This window comes from Pistacia vera, unplaced genomic scaffold (assembly GCF_008641045.1).
Source record: "Pistacia vera cultivar Batoury unplaced genomic scaffold, PisVer_v2 Contig507, whole genome shotgun sequence".
In the NCBI taxonomy this organism is placed as follows: Eukaryota; Viridiplantae; Streptophyta; class Magnoliopsida; order Sapindales; family Anacardiaceae; genus Pistacia; species Pistacia vera.
Genome location: NW_022196343.1, coordinates 314,554 through 331,798, shown reverse-complemented (window position 1 = coordinate 331,798; position 17,245 = coordinate 314,554). Strand labels below are relative to the sequence as shown.

Sequence of the window (17,245 nt, the reverse complement as noted above, 5' to 3'; positions counted from 1 at the left end):
ATTCAACAGCACAATATGTTGATGGACACGGGCGGAGTCAGAAAAGTTTTTTGGGGGCCCAATTAATTTTCAACAAATTAAGGGATTGGAGTGTAAAAAAAAATTTAGAAAGTTATATTAAATTAAAGGGAGTTAAAATTTACTTAAACAAATAAGGGGGCCCAAAGGTAAAAGTGAATATTTAGATGTGAAAAAAATATTTTAATACAAAATTTAATTTTTTTTTTTTGTGGAACCTGGGCTTCACCAGGCTAGCATAGCTGCCCTTGTTAATGGTTATTCTTGATTTCTTTCAGAAAACATTAACACTAAATTAGAATGTATTAGAAATTGCAATAAATGTTAATTTTGTTGCGGGGAAATGAAGTGAGGTGGGAAGGCTTCCATGCCTTGATCCTGGCTTGTTGCCATCCCTAAAAGTAAAGAAGGAAAATACACCACATCATTTTTATATTTATTGAGTAATAAGGAGAAAGGCAAGAAGTTGCACTTTTTTCCCTGCTCACCCACATGTCATACGTAGGTGAAAATGAGGGTGAACATGGGTAAATGGTAGAATTGAAACCAGAATTAACCCTATTTGGGTTTGGTTCCAGTTCTGGAAAATTGGAACTGGGAATTTCCGGGTCTGGTTCCAGTTCCTATAGTGTTGGAACTGAGACCCGGGATTGGAATCAAGGTCCGGGTACACAAGTAGGAACCGAACTGAATTATAATTTTTATAAGCTATTGGGGTGTATTTGTAATTTTTTGGGGTATATTTGTCATTTTAAAAAAAATTGGTGGTAATTAAATTAACCTGGGTACTTGGAGCCAGAACCAGAGCCTTGTTTCAAGTTCTAGTTTAAGGTTTCTAGGAACTAGAACCATCCGGTTCTGGTTCTGGTTCTAATTACGGTTTCGATTCCTGTTTTGATTCCTTCAAAAAATGCAAGATATTTGTAACTGCTCACCCCTAGGTGAAAAGCTTCCCATTGAAGCTTGGGACCAAAGTTTTAAATAAGTCCCACATTTATTATACATATAACATTCTATTAAATAACATTCGGATCCCATGTTTCATTTTTAGATCGATATTAAGCTTATCTACTACATTGCACTTCAGCTTTTAATATTGAGCTAACAATACAAAAATGGATTCCTTTGCTAGTTTTTATAAAATGCGGGTTTGCCTATTAGTGGATGAATAACAGAAGGAAAAAGAGATTTTAAGCCTATGATGATGGGGTTCTTCTATAATATTTTTAATCTAAGTAGATCCTTCTCCAATAAAAGAATGAGAATGAGAGGTTTAATATAAAAGAATTTTGGAATAATTAGGACTAACCTGTTAGAAGAGTATAATCTCTTAGAATGAGATAATTATTAAATTCTGTCTCGCACAACTAGCTATATCCCCTATCTTTCTTACATCGAGAGATTTATTGAAGCTATCATCATGAATTGGCTGTCATACTTTTAATGAGTCAATGACTCGAGTGCTCACAGAGAAAGCAGGTAAAAATACAATCAAAACATTTCCTAGTGCACGTAGTAGGACTAATTCACTTCTTTTAAGTCCGTTTTTGCGAGTCTATACCACTCAATTTCCAAGTCATGACTCGTTTTAAAGGATAAAATTATTGAACGTATTAAGTAGAAGCAATTACAGTATTACAGAATACATGGGTTAGTTCTAGTGTTCTACGATTTCTTAATATTAATATTTAGATGGCTTTTTCAACTTATCATGTGTTCTTTCTTCTTTCTCATCCTTCGCTGTATTCCTTGGCTCAAGAAGAAAAGAGATTCAATCCAAGGTGTCCTCGTTTTGTTTGTGGTTATCTTGGCAATATTGGCTTCCCCTTCTCCAATAGAACGCATCCAGAGTGTGGGTTGCTGGTTGTAGATAACTGCACTGAAAATGTTCAGAAGATTCGGTGGGGCAAGGATGGCCCCTGGTTCAGTGTGACAGGCATCTCTCAGGATAATATGGTTAAGCTTTATGACCGTCCTCGTGAAGAACACGTGATGTATTGTAACCGCAACATATCCTTAAAACATTTGAGTCTTCCCATCTCTCCTTTTCTATCTCCAACACTCCTATATCTACTACGATCACCCTGGTAAACATTTGCCATATTCTCCATCTCAATGCACACCTATTTATTTCCAAGTGAATAAGACTGGAAAAAGTGTTGAATATTCTGATTTGTTTACGGGTCAATTCCACCTGGAAGTGAATGTAACAAATGAGTGTTATGACTGTTTTTGGGCTGGAGGGCAATGTCAAACTGATAATAAGGGAAAGTTTATTTGTTCTGCAGCAAAAAGAACAGGTACAAAAATTACGTCCTGCTTTTTATGATTTACATGGGTTTTTGCGATATCTTATTGGAAATTTGGAATGGAATTAAGGATAAACCTAAGCTCTAGATCACCACGTTTGTTAATTTAATAGTGACTTATGTCACTTTATTTGTAGCTTCTGTTGCAGGCCAAGAAGGAGAATGTAAAAAATTGGGGCTGAGGCTAGGCTTAGGACTGGGTAATATATCCCCTTTAATCTAATTCTTATGGGTATTCTCTTCTTATTGTTTCAAAATTATGATATTCTCTGCTCTCTTCTTTAGACAAGAAACTACAAATGCTTCAGTGTCTTTGATTCTCTGTTTCGTTCCTCTGTTTTTTCTGCTAAATTCAGATTACATGTTGCACTTCCATTCTTGTGTGCTTATGTATTATTTGTGTTAGACAAAAACTGAAAATTGAGCCAAAATGTGATCTTCATTTTCTTGCCTCAACAAAATCAACATCCTCAGTAGTTGATATAGTTATTATATCAAGTCCTTTCACCAAGAACATAACTTCATCTTGTTTGAGAGTCTTTAAAAAAATAATAATAATAAAAATAAAAATAAAAATCTTAGTGGCATGGATGACCCATCTAACCATAAAAAAAAAAAATTTATACCTTTTGCTATCCTTATGTTCTGATCATTCCTTCCTTCAATTAATTGCAGCCGTATTAGCCACTGCAACTGGTATAGTTATAATTCTGGTCTTTTGCTCCTGGAGCAAATCGTCACCACATAATATCGTGGTCTTCTGCAAGAAGAAAACTGCGAATTACGAAAACATTGAGGCATTTTTAAGGAATCATGGATCCCTTTCTCCTAAAAGATATAGTTATTAAGATATTAAGAAAATGACCAATTCCTTCAGACACAAAAATGGCCAAGGAGGATATGGAGGTGTTCACAAAGGTAGGCTACTTGATGGTCGCTATGTAGCGGTGAAGAATTTAATTGATTCCAAAGGTAATGGTGAAGAATTTATCAATGAGGTTGCCATCATTAGTAAGACTTCCCATGTCGACATTGTCACTCTTTTAGGCTTCTGTTTTGAGGGTCGTACAAGAGCTCTTATCTACGAGTATATGTCCAATGGATTTCTTGAGAGGTTCATATAAGAAAAAAATCAATCCCAAACAAATCATTCACTAAAGTGGGAAACATTATACCAAACTGCAATACGCATAGCTCAAGGATTAGAATACTTGCATCGTGGTTGTAGCACACGAATTTTACACTTTGACATAAAGCCTCATAACATTCTCTTAGATGAAGATTTTTGTCTGGAGATCTCTGATTTTGGTCTTGCTAAAATTTCCCCCCAGAAAGAGTGTTATATTGATAAAAAGTGCATGAGGGACTATTGGTTATATTGCTCCAGAAGTATTTTTTAGACACTTTGGAGTACTTTCTGACAAGTTAGATTTTTATAGCTATGTAATGATGGTGTTAAAAATGACTGGAGGAAGACAAAATAACAATGTTGGAGTTGATAATAGCAGTGAAATATATTTTTCACAATGGATTTATGGGCGTCCTGAAGTAATGAAGAGCTCGGACTACAAGGCATTTCAAATGAAGAAGATAAAGAAAGTGTAAGGAAGATGATCATAGTGAGCTTGTGGTGCATACAGACTAATCCCTCAGATCGGCCCACAATGAGTAGAGTAGTGGAGATGTTGGAAGGGAGCATCAATTCCTTGCAAATTCCACCCAAGCCTTACCTATCTTCACCGGGATCAGCCCCAAGAGATTCCTCAATTAACCTACTACGTTAAGTAGTTCCTAAAATGATGTATTAATCAACATGCACATCTTCATACTAAGAACCATGACTTTAGATGTATTGGTACATTTTCAAATTTATCTGTTGATTAAAACCTCTGCTTTTTAACTCTGTTATGGTAACTACTTTATTCATAAGCACTAAATGATCAATGGCTTGCTTTGCTCCTCCGCCTACACTTCAACCCAAAACGCTAAGAAAACTACATATTAGTTCAAATATAAATCTGTTCTAGATCAGTAGATCTATCTTGTTAACAAATTCCATAATGATTGAAATTAGTAATGATTTTAGATATAAGTGTCAATCAAATATTTGCTATGAGCATGATGTAACGTAATGAAAGGTGTATATTAATTGTGTCTAGCAATTTAACAAATACTGTCAACAATCTATCATAATTTAAGGGAGTCATTACATTTCAAAATTTTATTTTTTCCTTTATATTTATTGAAACATCTAGGAAAGCAGGATAGCATATAAGAATCTAGCACATGTTCAGTATTATGCGATATCTGATTATGTATTTTTCCAAAGAAGAAAAAAACTATTAGACTTTTTCATGCTTTAGTAGCTTTTGCCTTACTTAAACCACACAAAATTTCTGCAGATTTGTGGACCATTTAATAAAAATCTTTGTCGTTATTAACAATGTGCACAACAACTTGGGTCCACTATGTTTCTTAGTAAAGAACGTTTTTTCTAATCAGCGAAACCTTTTTTTTTTCTTGCCAGCCTTTGTCTAGTCGTGTCAAATAAGTCAAAGAAGACAACTAGATGAAGTTATCATCGTCAATCAGATGTCATAGTTTTTAAAGAGTAAATGAGTCGTGTCTTCCCAGCACTATTCACTGGGAGAGAAGTTGGAAATATTGCATCAATTATTGGCAGAATAGTCGAAAGATTGCCTATTGGGCTGCTTTTAAGTCTGTTTCTGCAAGACTTTCCTACACAATTTCCAAGTCAACTGACGTGTTTCAAAGGTTAAGGAATTGAACTTCTTTGCTTATTATAGTAAGAAATAACAGAGAATGACAGAAATAACAGGTATAACAAATTACAATGAGCTACAAGGACTGGTTCCAGGTTGAATCCATGTCCTGCTCCCCAGGTTTTACACATTGGTTTTCTTCTGTATGTTACTAGTAGCTTTTTACAGATTTATATAAGCTGCATTAATTTAAATTTTACACCAAGCAAATTCAAGCCTTCGCTAGGTTGATTAATAAGATTTTTGGATTGGTAGTAACTTTTGTTGCATAAAAAATTTGATCAAATTACCATTTTAATTGTAACTTGATGCAGGGAATGGAAAATCGGGATTGAAGTAAGGCATAGGAGTTGGTAAAATTCCTCTTTAACCAAATATGTTACTGAACGTGGATATTTTCTGCTCATTAGTTTGCTTCTAGTCATAGTTTTCCAGGAATCTTTAAATAATCTTGATGAGAGAATGAATTGTCTGCAACTGTTTTGTCCGTCTTTGAAGGTTTCTTTTAGTCATTAATGACTAAACTGTTCTGTCTCACCTTAAAGGGTTTTTTTTTTTTTTTTAACTTATTTTCCCTCGAGTTTCAGAGTTTGTTTCTGAGCTACTCTGTTTTTTTCCTCTGTATCTGTCGACAAACCCATCCTTGTACTCTCTCTCTGCCTCTCTCTCCTTTTTTTTCAGCAACAAGCCGCTGAGCAGAGCTTCCCTTCCTTTTGACCGAAAGCTAGCTCAAGAGAAGAGGAAGTCCAACCACACAAATATACATCATAACAATCTACTAACTTGGCGTTGTGGGACAAATACAACTTCTAACAAATAAGACTCAGACTAGTGTTGAATATTCTGGTTTGTTTATTGGTTTTTTTCAATCTGGAAGTAAATGTAACAAATGAATGTTATAAATTTTTTTTCTGTCGGAGGAACTGATAGCATGGGAAAGTTTATTTGTTCTGTAACCGAAAGAACAGTATTCACATCTTACAGTAAAAGAACACACACAAAAAATTACGGTGAAGTACTAGGGCTGTTTCCTGGTTAAATACATGTCCGTCTTTCCATGTTTTAAATGTCACTTTTTCATCTACCTCATTAGTAGCTTTTTACAGATCTATATAAGCTGCCTTAATTTTAATTTCATTACAAACAAATTCTAGCCAACACTAGGTTGAAGAGCTTTGATTCTTATAGGAAGATTAAAGTGACATGTGTTGTATTCAAAATCTTAGCAAGAATTTGGAAATCGACGATTTGATCAAATCACTCTACTTTTATATTGTTTAGACTAATACCGTTTCATTTGTAACTTGCTGCAGGGGATGGGCAGTCAGAATTGAATAAGCTTGTCATAGGGGTTGGTAATATACCTCTTCAACCAAATATCTTATTAAATATATTTTTGGCTTATTATTCTTTTCTTCTACTCCTGGTTTACCAGGAAGCCTGAAATCATATAGAGAATCAATTTTGAGAGGCACTCACTGTATATAACTAAAATAGTGTAGAATTTATACGAGGCAGATAACAAAATTGTGCAAAAGCTTCAATTAACATATTTGAACATATTTATGCTCTTCTGGAACAAGAAAACTAAGGGTTACCAAAACATTGAGGCCTTTTTGAGGAATTTTGGATCCTTGGCTCCTAAAAGATATGGTTATTCAGCTATCAAGAAAATGACTAATTCATTTAGAGAAAGACTAGGCGAAGGAGGGTATGCAAGTGTTTACAAAGGTAAGCTACTCGATGGGCGTAATGTGGCTGTGAAGTTCTTAAAAGAAGCCAATGGTAATGGTGAAGAATTTATCAATGAGGTGGCTAGTATTATTAGGACTTCTCATGTAAACATAGTTGCACTTTTAGGATTCTGCTTTGAGGGCCATAAAAGAGCTCTAGTCTATGAGTTTATGCCTACTGGTTCTCTTGAAAAGTTCATTTATGAAAAAAATGTGGAGACGAATCAAAAGTTGGAGTGGGAAACTTTGTATAAAGTTGCAATAGGCATAGCTTGAGGATTGGAGTACTTACATCGTGGCTGTAGCACAAGAATTTTGCACTTTGACATAAAGCCCCATAATATTCTTTTGGATAAAGACTTCTGTCCAAAGATCTCTGATTTTGGTCTTGCTAAAATTTGCTTGAAGAAAGAGAGCATCATTTCAATGACGGATGCACGAGGAACTATTGGTTACATTGCTCCAGAAGTAGTTAGTAGAAACTTTGGAGAAGTTTCTCACAAGTCGGATGTTTATAGCTATGGAATGATGGTTTTAGAAATGGTTGGAGGAAGAAAGAATATCAATGTTGCAGTTGATTGTACCAGTGAAATATATTTTCCACACTGGATTTACAACTGTCTTGAAGTAGATGATGAACTTGGACTGAAAGGCATTGAAGGTGAAGAGGATGAAGAATTTGCTAGGAAGATGATAATAGTGAGCTTGTGGTATATATAGACTANAGTCTATGAGTTTATGCCTAATGGTTCTCTTGAAAAGTTCATTTATGAAAAAAATGTGGAGACGAATCAAAAGTTGGAGTGGGAAACTTTGTATAGAATTGCAATAGGCATAGCTCGAGGATTAGAGTACTTACATCGTGGCTGTAGCACAAGAATTTTGCACTTTGACATAAAGCCCCATAATATTCTTTTGGATAAAGACTTCTGTCCAAAGATCTCTGATTTTGGTCTTGCTAAAATTTGCTTGAAGAAAGAGAGTATCATTTCAATGACGGGTGCACGAGGAACTATTGGTTACATTGCTCCAGAAGTAGTTAGTAGAAACTTTGGAGAAGTTTCTCACAAGTCAGATGTTTATAGCTATGGAATGATGGTTTTAGAAATGGTTGGAGGAAGAAAGAATATTGATGTTGCAGTTAATCGTACCAGTGAAATATATTTTCCACACTGGATTTACAACTGTCTTGAAGTAGATGATGAACTTGAACTGAAAGGTATTGAAGGTGAAGAGGATGAAGAATCTGCTAGGAAGATGATAATAGTGAGCTTGTGGTGTATACAGACTAATCCTTCAGACAGGCCAACAATCAGCAGAGTAGTAGATATGTTGGAAGGGAGCATCAATTCCTTGCGGATTCCGCCAAAGCCTTTCCTATCTCCTACAAGATCACCGCCAAGAGATTCTTCAACTACACTACTAAGCTAATTAGGTCCTATAATGATGTATTAATTGTTAAGAAATCCCATAATGATATGTACTCTTCAAAGAAATTTTACAGAGACATATATGATATATATTTGGATTTAAATTAGATTTTTAGCTTGAGCAAGGTCTAAGCTATTCCAAGCTGAAGAATAATTGCTTCTATCAATTTAACAAATACTTTTAACAATCTGTCAAATTTTAAGTATTGTTTTTATTGCAGCCCATGGGAACTGCAGAATAAAATAAGCACATATTCAGTAATAAGAGTTATCTGATTTTTTACTTTTCAAAAGATAGAGTATTTTTAAGATTTTTTCAAACATTTATGACTTTGGCCTTCAGGACCACCCAACAATCTTAGCGAAAGTTTGTGGACCCTTTACTTAATTAGCTTGAGGGAATCGCATGGCCATGTTTTTAGTTTCTTTCTAGGCTTTATGTAGATGTGTCAAGTGAGTCAGAACAAGACAATTGTGGTCATCATCATAGTTTTTAAAGAGTCAATGAATCAAATCTTCCTAGTATTATTCACAGAGAAAGAAGGTGTGCAAATGTTTTGTGATTATTGGCCGAACAATCAAAAGATTACCCTTTCCATTTCTTTTAAGTCTTGTTTCTGCAAGTCTTTGAAATGACTGAACATATTGAGTAGAAGCAAGAACAGAACCACAAATAGAAGTAATACAAGGACTTGTTAACAGTAGTAATTGATGGGTCGTGCAACTTATCATGTGTTCTTTCTTCTTTCTCATATTTTACTTCTTTGCTTGGCTCAATTGGAAAAGAGGTTGAATCCTAGATGTCCAAGTTTCCATTGAGGTTTCCTGGGTGATGTCGGATTCCCCTTCTCCAATCGAACTCATCCGGAGTGTGGGTTGCTGATTGTAGATAACTGCACTAAAGGCGTTCAGAAGATTCAGTTGGGGAAGAGTGGGCCGTGGTTTAATATCAGTGCCATCTCTCAGGATAATGTGGTTAATCTTGAAGAAGGAGATGTAACAGAACAATTGAAGAATTGTAGCCCCAAATCCTCTAAAACTTTAATTATTCCCATCTCTTCTTTAATGTGTTCTACAACCTATTAGCGTTCCAATGCCCCATCGGTTACAGGCTCCCCAAAAATTTCACTTTTGGCTGCAGTAATTCCCAGCACTCCTATATCTTCTGCAGTAACCCAACAGATCATTTTCCAATCCCTCCTCCTCATTGTTCACCTGTTAACTACCGAGTGAATAAGACTCGGAAAAGTGTTGAATATTCTGATTTGTTTACGGGTTTGCTCTCTCTGAAAGTGAATGTTACGGATGACTGTTATGACTGTTTTATTGCGGGAGGGCAATGTCAAACTGATAGCAAGGGAAACTTTAAATGTTCTGTGACAGGAAGAACAAACTCTGCAATATCTCACACTAAAAGAACACACATTGCAAATTACGGTAAAGTACTACGATTTTTGATTGTTTGAAAAATTAGGTTTTCAGTTCATTTATTTATCATTAAAGAGTTACACCCTTTATATAGGGAGTAGATGATCTTTTAAATCCCCTAATTATGTCAATTGCGATTACACAAAATTATGTCTGACATAACTAGGAGATTACATAATCTCTAGAATATTCTGAGATCGTATACCTGACATAACTAAAGGATTACATAATATTTACATGATTATAAAAGATTTACACAATATTATGGATATCTTTACACTCCCCCTCAAGTTGGTGCGTAGATGTCACACATGTCCAACTCGTCTAACACTCATGAGAAAATACGTTTGGAGACAGCCTTGGTAAGAATATCGGCCAATTGATCTTCTGATCGAATCTTGGGCAATTCAATAATCTTTTCATCTAGTTTTTCTTTGATGAAAAATCTATCTACTTCAACGTGCTTCGTACGATCATGTTTAACTGGATTGTGAGCAATGTCACATGTTGCTTTATTGTCACAATATAACTGGATTGGTTGATTAGGTTGATAACCCAAATCTTGTAGTAAAAATCCTAGCCACAAAGCTTCACAAATCCCAAGTGTCATTCCCCTAAATTCTGCTTCAGCGCTTGAGCGTGCCACAACATTCTGTTTCTTGCTTCTCCATGTGACTAGATTACCTCCTACAAAAGTGAAATAACCAAAAGTAGATTGTTTGTCATCCACTGCTCCAGCCCAATCAGCATCAGTATATGCATGCATATTTTGGTAGTCCTTATTTTTAGAAAATAAGATTCCCTTTCCAAGAGCATGTTTTAAATATCTTAGGATACGCATAACTGCATTCATATGCTACTCCCATGATTATGCATGAACTGACTGACTATACTCAATGCATAAGCAAAATATGGCCTAGTGTGAGACAAGCACATCAATCTTCCCACAAGTCTCTGATATCTCCCTTTGTCAACTGGTACTTGAGTAGTCTTGATACATAATTTCAAACCTTCTTTAATTGGTGCATTTGTTGTTGACATACTGACATACCAGTTTCCTGCAAAACATCTAAGGCATACTTTCTTTGTGATAGAAAGATACCTTTGTTAGATTGAAACACTTTGATTCCAAGAAAATATTTCAAAGAACCTAGGTCTTTCATTTCAAATTCTTCTGACAAGTACTTTTGCAAAGCCTTTCTTTCTTCTGGATTATTTCCAGTAACCACCATATCATCCACATATACAATAAGTGCAGTGATATTCCTTTGCTGTTTCTTTAGGAACAATGTGTGATCTGAATTACTCTGATGGTAGCCAAAAAATTCATAGCTTTTGTAAACCTCCCAAACCATGCCCTTGGAGATTGTTTCAAACCATATAGAGATTTTTTAAACTTACATACCTTTTGGCTGTGCTTTTTTGGTGGAATACACCCTGGTGGAGGATCCATATATCTCTCTTCTGACAATTCTCCATGTAGGAAAGCATTCTTCACATCGAATTGTTGTAATGGCCAATCAAGGTTTGCAGTTAAAGATAATAAAACACGTACTGTGTTGATTTTAGCTACAGGGGTAAATGTCTCTGTATAGTCTATCCCATGGGTTTGAGTGCACCCTTTTGCTACTAGTCTAGCTTTGATCTCTCAATTGTACCATCAGCTTTATACTTCACAGTGTAAACCCATCGACATCTAATAGTCTTCTTTCTTGGTGGACGATCAACAAGTTCCCAAGTCTCATTCTTCTGTAACGATTTCATTTCCTCATTCATAGCAGCTTTCCATTTTGGATCAGATAAGGCTTCCTACACACTGTTAAAAAGAGATATAGTAGATAATTGATTTACAAATGACATATTCGATTCTGATAGACGATGGTTAGACACATAATGACTCATGGGGTATTTGACTTTACTAGATAGCTCTGGTTCATATGTTGGTTTGGGAATCCTTCTAGTACTACGTGGTGGTAACTGTTTCCTAATTGGTTCATACTCTAAATTAGGAACATTCTCAACAAATGATGGTTGTGACATACCAGGAATGAGAGACTCAGACTGAGAAGCTTTTACAGAGAGGTTTGATACCAACTCCACATTTTCATCATCCACTTCATTTTCTTGTCGAACAAATGGTTCAATTTGTGACTCATGATCTCCCACATCTTGAACATCATCTTCAACAGCATAGTCAAGAGTTGGAATTTCTTCTTGACAGTACTCCTCCTGAAGTTCAGACCCAGAAGCAAAATACCATGGTTGTTAGTATCCTACGATACCCGATACGTATCATACGATACGATTCGATACAGGTCGCCAACGATACGTATAAGAGAGTGTATCCTAAACCTTTCGATACGTTGATATGTATCCTATGATACGATACGTATCCTTAAAAATATCGATATAAATTGATAAGACTTTATTAATTTGGGCCAAAGGTCCAAAAAAAATTTCGGGTCAAAACCGGTTCACCCAACCCGATTCACTAAAATCTATCCAAATTTACCCATTTTGCATGGAGAAAGTGAAGAGGAATATTGATCCAAATCCAACCAAATTTCAACAACAAACAACACAAAATATACCCTAAACTCAAGCTCAAATTCGGCCAAACACAAATNCTTTTCTCTCTTTTTAAATTCCCAATAACCAAACAATTTTCAAATGCCCCCTCACTCATCTAAGGCCACAAATTTTCACCCTTTTGTCTGCAATAACTCCACGGACTTGTTTATCTACTACGGCCCAAGATTTAAAAAATTGCCTAGTTCTCTACCTCAATGCTCACGTATTCGCTTCCTGTTCAATAAGACACATAACAATCCTGAAATTTTCAATCTGTGGACTTATAATTTCGAACTGGTAGTGAAGGTAACTAAAGAATGTTTTGACTGTCATTTGGAGGGCGGCTGGTGTGAAACTGATAGCCAGGGGAAGTTTAAGTGTTCTGAGAAAAGAGAAAGAGAAAGAGAATGTGTTGATTGTAATATGTCCGGACCTAATGTAGAATGTTAAGGATAAATATGTTAAGTCTTTTATTATTATCTTCTATAATTATGTTAAGTCTTTTATAATTATCTTTGATAATTATGCTATTATCTTATTAGGATACAATTAGGTTTATCTTGTTATCCTTTTATAATTATGATAGAATATCTTATTAGATTTTAATTAGGCAATTAGAGTTCTTTAGGAGTCATTTGGAGTCAAGTGTAAGGCTATATAATAGCATAAATCTAGATTGTGATCATCAATGAAGAATTTTGTCAATTAATCTCTCTATCTCTTGTTCTTGGAGGTCTCTGCTCCTCATATAAACAAATCATATCCCAAACCCTATCGCTGGTGCTCTCGTTGAGAGTCCATGGCTGACCCTTCTCGCCTAATGGCTCTGGAAGAACTTGTCTCTCAACATGGGGCCAGATTGGACGCTCAAGAAGCCAAACTTGACTCCCTAGAGGGTTTTTTATGGCTATTACACCAAAACTGACTACCATTGATGCCAAGTTAGAACAAGAACGAAGACAAAAAGAGTTCATAGAGGACAGTGATACAAGTGGCGATGGCACTCCCCCGCCCGACTCGAGTTCTCATTCTTCTAGGTCTGCGCCACCTTTTAAGCCTTTCCGAATAGAGGTGCCTCGCTTTGATGGCACGAAACTACAACTCACGATCTTATCCCTGGAACCCAAATTCATTTATCAAATGGGCCCCATTGACCATTCTACCTATTATGTTGCAGTTGTTGTCGACCACAAGTCTGCTATTGACCTTCCCTTGGTCCCTCTGGGTCATAATAACAACATTCCTCCACCACTACTGCCAACCCTCATGAAGCCTCCCATGCGTTCCGATCTCTCTCTGATGTCACTACCTGGCATCGTGTTGGCTCATGACAAAGGAACAAGCGACTTCTTTACCATGCTGATTTTTGACCCCGGCGGTGGAACTTTCGTCATCTCTTTATTGCCTTGGAACTCATTTGCGCCTATGATTTCTTATGGTGCAATATCTTGCAACCTTGAGGACAAGGTTGAACCGAAAGGGAAGGCAATGTTAGGATTATTTTAGAATTAGGATAATTATGTTAAGTCTTTTATTATTATCTTTTATAATTATGTTAAGTCTTTTATAATTATCTTTTATTAAAATAGAATTATGATTATCTTATTATCCTTTTATAATTATGATAGAACATCTTGTTAGATTTTAATTAGGCAATTAGAGTTCTTTTAGGAGTCATCTGGAGTCAAGTGTAAGGCTATATAATAGCATAAATCTAGATTGTGATTATCAGTGAAGAATTTTGTCAATTAATCTCTCTATCTCTTGTTCTTGGAGGTCTCTGTTCCTCATATAAACAGATCATATCCCAAACCCTATCATTGAAGGAATAGCGAGGGATTCTTTTATTGTTCAGAAGAAAAAAGGGGTATGGCAAATTACAGTTGTCCAGAGTGTTAGCCGGTTAGATACATGTCCTGGTTTTCTTTTTTTAAATATTAGTTCTTTGTTCTAAGTTACTAAATGATTTTCAAACATTCTTATGAGCTGCATTTAGTTTGATACCATAATTGCCAAACAATAACTTCTCTCTAGCTTTTTATTGGGATTAGTCTAGTGGATTTTGACTGATTCCTTACACGGGTTGAGAGAAAGTAGTTTAGTAAGTCGCAACATAATCTATCTTCTATATGAGTCTCAGATTGGCAATTCTAATAGTCCTGTGCTCAATCTTGTCCGGAATTCGGATCATACAAATATTTTTCATAATTTCTGTTGGAGTTGTTGACTACTTCAGCAATAATGGATTACGCAGACGCATTCGGGGGCCCCACTCGCCAGTGAGCAGGCGGGGGTCGTGGGGGCAACGCTCCTAGGCCCATAGGCAATTTGGGCCTTTTCCATGTATAACCGCAGTAGGATTTCTTTAAGTTATTAAGTTCTTATTGGGTTGGGCTTCAAAATAGGAATCCTTGTAAAACTAGGTTTTGTCACTTAAACCTAATATATAAACATATTTTTCTCTTGTTATGTGAGTGATAGCAAATCATAGGGCAATTCATTCATTGTAAAAGAGAGAGAGGAAGTATTGCAATAATATTAACTCGGCTGGACGTAGCCCATATTGGGTAAACCAGGGTAAATCACGCATGTTATTTTCTCTGTGTTTATTATCTGTGATTTGCTTTATTATGGTTTTGTTCTCGCTCCTGTCTCTATTTCGTTCAATTTCTACCTCAACCCCAATCCCTACCATGGTGATCTAATCTTTTTCCATAATTGTAATGATCTGTTTCCTGCCAGTTACACAAAATCTATAGTTACTTGTATTCCAATTGAAGTATGCAACCCACAATACTTCCGTTGCATTATTCCCTAGGGATGAGGATTTGAAGTTAGAGTAAAATTTCCCGCTAATACTTAGTTTCCGTGCTGCACCTGTTTAATTAGAGGAAAGGGATGAAAAAATAACTAATTTTGACTATGTGAAGTTGTTGAAGAATAGATTTACACTGAAATAGACTAGACTGGCGAAAAATTGGTGGCCGATGATTCTTTGTCTGGGTGCAACCTGTGCATTTCAGATAGGTAGAGCTAAACTGCATTGGATGATAACAAATTAGTCCCTCTGAATTTCTAAGGTGTGTAGAATTACCATATCTAGTAAAGATTAGTATGACAATGGTGAGTGGATGCTTTCCACCTGTTTATAGAACTCCTCTAAAGTGGCCACTCATAAAAGTAGAACACTAAGAATTTCTAGGTTATATGAACATTTGACATTAATCTTACCAGTTGCTATATTGTTGATGGGTAAAATCGTCGGCAGGGCATGGCCAAGCAGATAAGGAGGGAAAGTTTGAATGTTCTGTGACAGAAAGAACAGGTATAAAAAATTACAGTGAAGCACTAGGATTCTTTCCTGCTTGTTAATATATGAAGCCCAAAACGTCAACGTTTTCTGCAGATGCCTACTTATCAAATACCACTACAACAAAATTGACATTTTGTAACCAATTTTTTAGCAACTAACCAGAATTAGTTGCAAAAAGGCTACATTTACTAACTAAATTGACATTAGTCGAGCAAAGAGGATTAAAATTTTGGCGCCCACATGTTCCAACATTTGGCATCTAAAGTTAATTTTTTGCGACTATTTTGTTAGTCACAGAACCGGTTGCTTTAGTGACTAATAAATTTAGTTGAAATTTTTTCCAGGTGATTTTTCTCTCCAAAATTTGATAATTTGCATCTAGAATATGGCTTTTTGCATCTACATTTTTTGTTACAAAAAAAATTTTTTTTGCAACTACTAATTTAGTTGCTAAATTAGTTGCGAATAATTAGGGATGTATTAGTAACTATTATGATTAGTTATAGAAAAATGAAATTACCAAAATATCCCATATTTGGACAGTAATTCAAGGGCCCCAGTATATACACAACAAATTTGATTTAGTTTGCTAATTTAACTTAAAAAATTCATATTCCCCCCAAATTATTGTTCCCCGCCGGACCTCAATTATGGGCAACTAACCTAACTTCCTGACTAAATTTTTAGTTGCAATTGACTTATTTCCATAATAGAATTATTTTCAAATAAATAACTAACTGAACCCTTACTTTTTTAAGTTATTTACAGAATACCCTAACCTATATAAAGCAAGCATTTTTTTCAATTTCATCTCTTTTCCACGCAGTTTGCCCTAGCTTTTTCCCAAATTTCCCAAACGCACAACCCAATTTTCATCTCTCTCTCCACGCATGTTTGCCCTCGTTGTTGCCCGAATTTCCGAACTGCAGACCCTGACTTCACTTTTCCCCCTTCATCTTCATCTCTTCGATCTGACGCGTCTTCATCTTATCGCTGTTGCCCGAATTTCCAAACTACAGAACCTGACTTCATCTCTTCTACTCCACGCATCTTCATCGTTCAATTGATCTTTGTTTCGTTCATTCATCGAATACGAGGCGTCCCTAACCTCCCGTAAGTCACAATTTTTTTATTCTTTATTCTCTCACATGGTAACATTGAATCTGATTTCAATTATGTTTGAGTGTACTGTAAATGTGGACAAACTGTTTGAGACCTTTATCTTGTAATGTTTATTTATGCCACTTGGCTGACGTTATTTGACACACGGTCCGAAATTGTTATCTTTTTTTTTCTGCTTTGATTAGTCTGTCTATTTGTGGGGATTCTGGTGATATTTATTGGCCGAATACCTTCCTATACGCAATATATGTTGCTTGTCTTCTTGTATTCCCTTGTATGGAAATTATAAAGTTTATTGAAGCCATGACTCAATGATTTTTAAAGCACAGCCTCAATAGAAAGAATGCAATTAAAAATTCAAAATGACTATCATCATATCAACGGGAAATTGAGGTCATTGGTTCCTCATGATTTCCTTTTGTTTCTCGTTTACATTCTGAGTACTGGATATTAAGGTGAACATATTCCTTTTGCTTACCAACTTATATGCTTTCTTCTATGAATTTCTAATAGTGCAACTACTATTTAATTTTCTTTA

At 35.6% G+C, this 17,245-nt stretch overlaps 1 protein-coding gene, 1 long non-coding RNA gene and 2 pseudogenes across 2 annotated transcripts; all 4 read left to right on the top strand.

Moving 5' to 3' along the window:
• The first annotated feature begins 1,710 nt into the window (after nucleotides 1-1,710).
• Nucleotides 1,711-4,111, top strand: LOC116105905 (annotated as a pseudogene).
• Nucleotides 4,112-5,172: 1,061 nt separating this feature from the next.
• Nucleotides 5,173-6,668, top strand: LOC116105892. The gene is made up of 2 exons (XR_004124175.1): nucleotides 5,173-5,253; nucleotides 5,425-6,668. It is a non-coding gene; the product is annotated as an uncharacterized LOC116105892 (long non-coding RNA).
• A 7-nt stretch (nucleotides 6,669-6,675) lies between these two features.
• On the top strand, nucleotides 6,676-7,563 carry LOC116105904 (annotated as a pseudogene).
• A 13-nt stretch (nucleotides 7,564-7,576) lies between these two features.
• LOC116105888 (PR5-like receptor kinase) lies at nucleotides 7,577-8,307 on the top strand. Its single transcript, XM_031392277.1, has one exon. It carries the CDS (start codon nucleotides 7,582-7,584, stop codon nucleotides 8,272-8,274), a length of 693 nt encoding a protein of 230 aa, XP_031248137.1. The 5' UTR covers nucleotides 7,577-7,581; the 3' UTR covers nucleotides 8,275-8,307.
• The last annotated feature ends 8,938 nt before the right edge of the window (nucleotides 8,308-17,245 follow it).

Bases quoted from the DNA above. Each gene is read 5' to 3' on its own strand.
- LOC116105888 (XM_031392277.1), top strand. From the start codon at position 7,582: ATGCCTAATGGTTCTCTTGAAAAGTTCATTTATGAAAAAAATGTGGAG.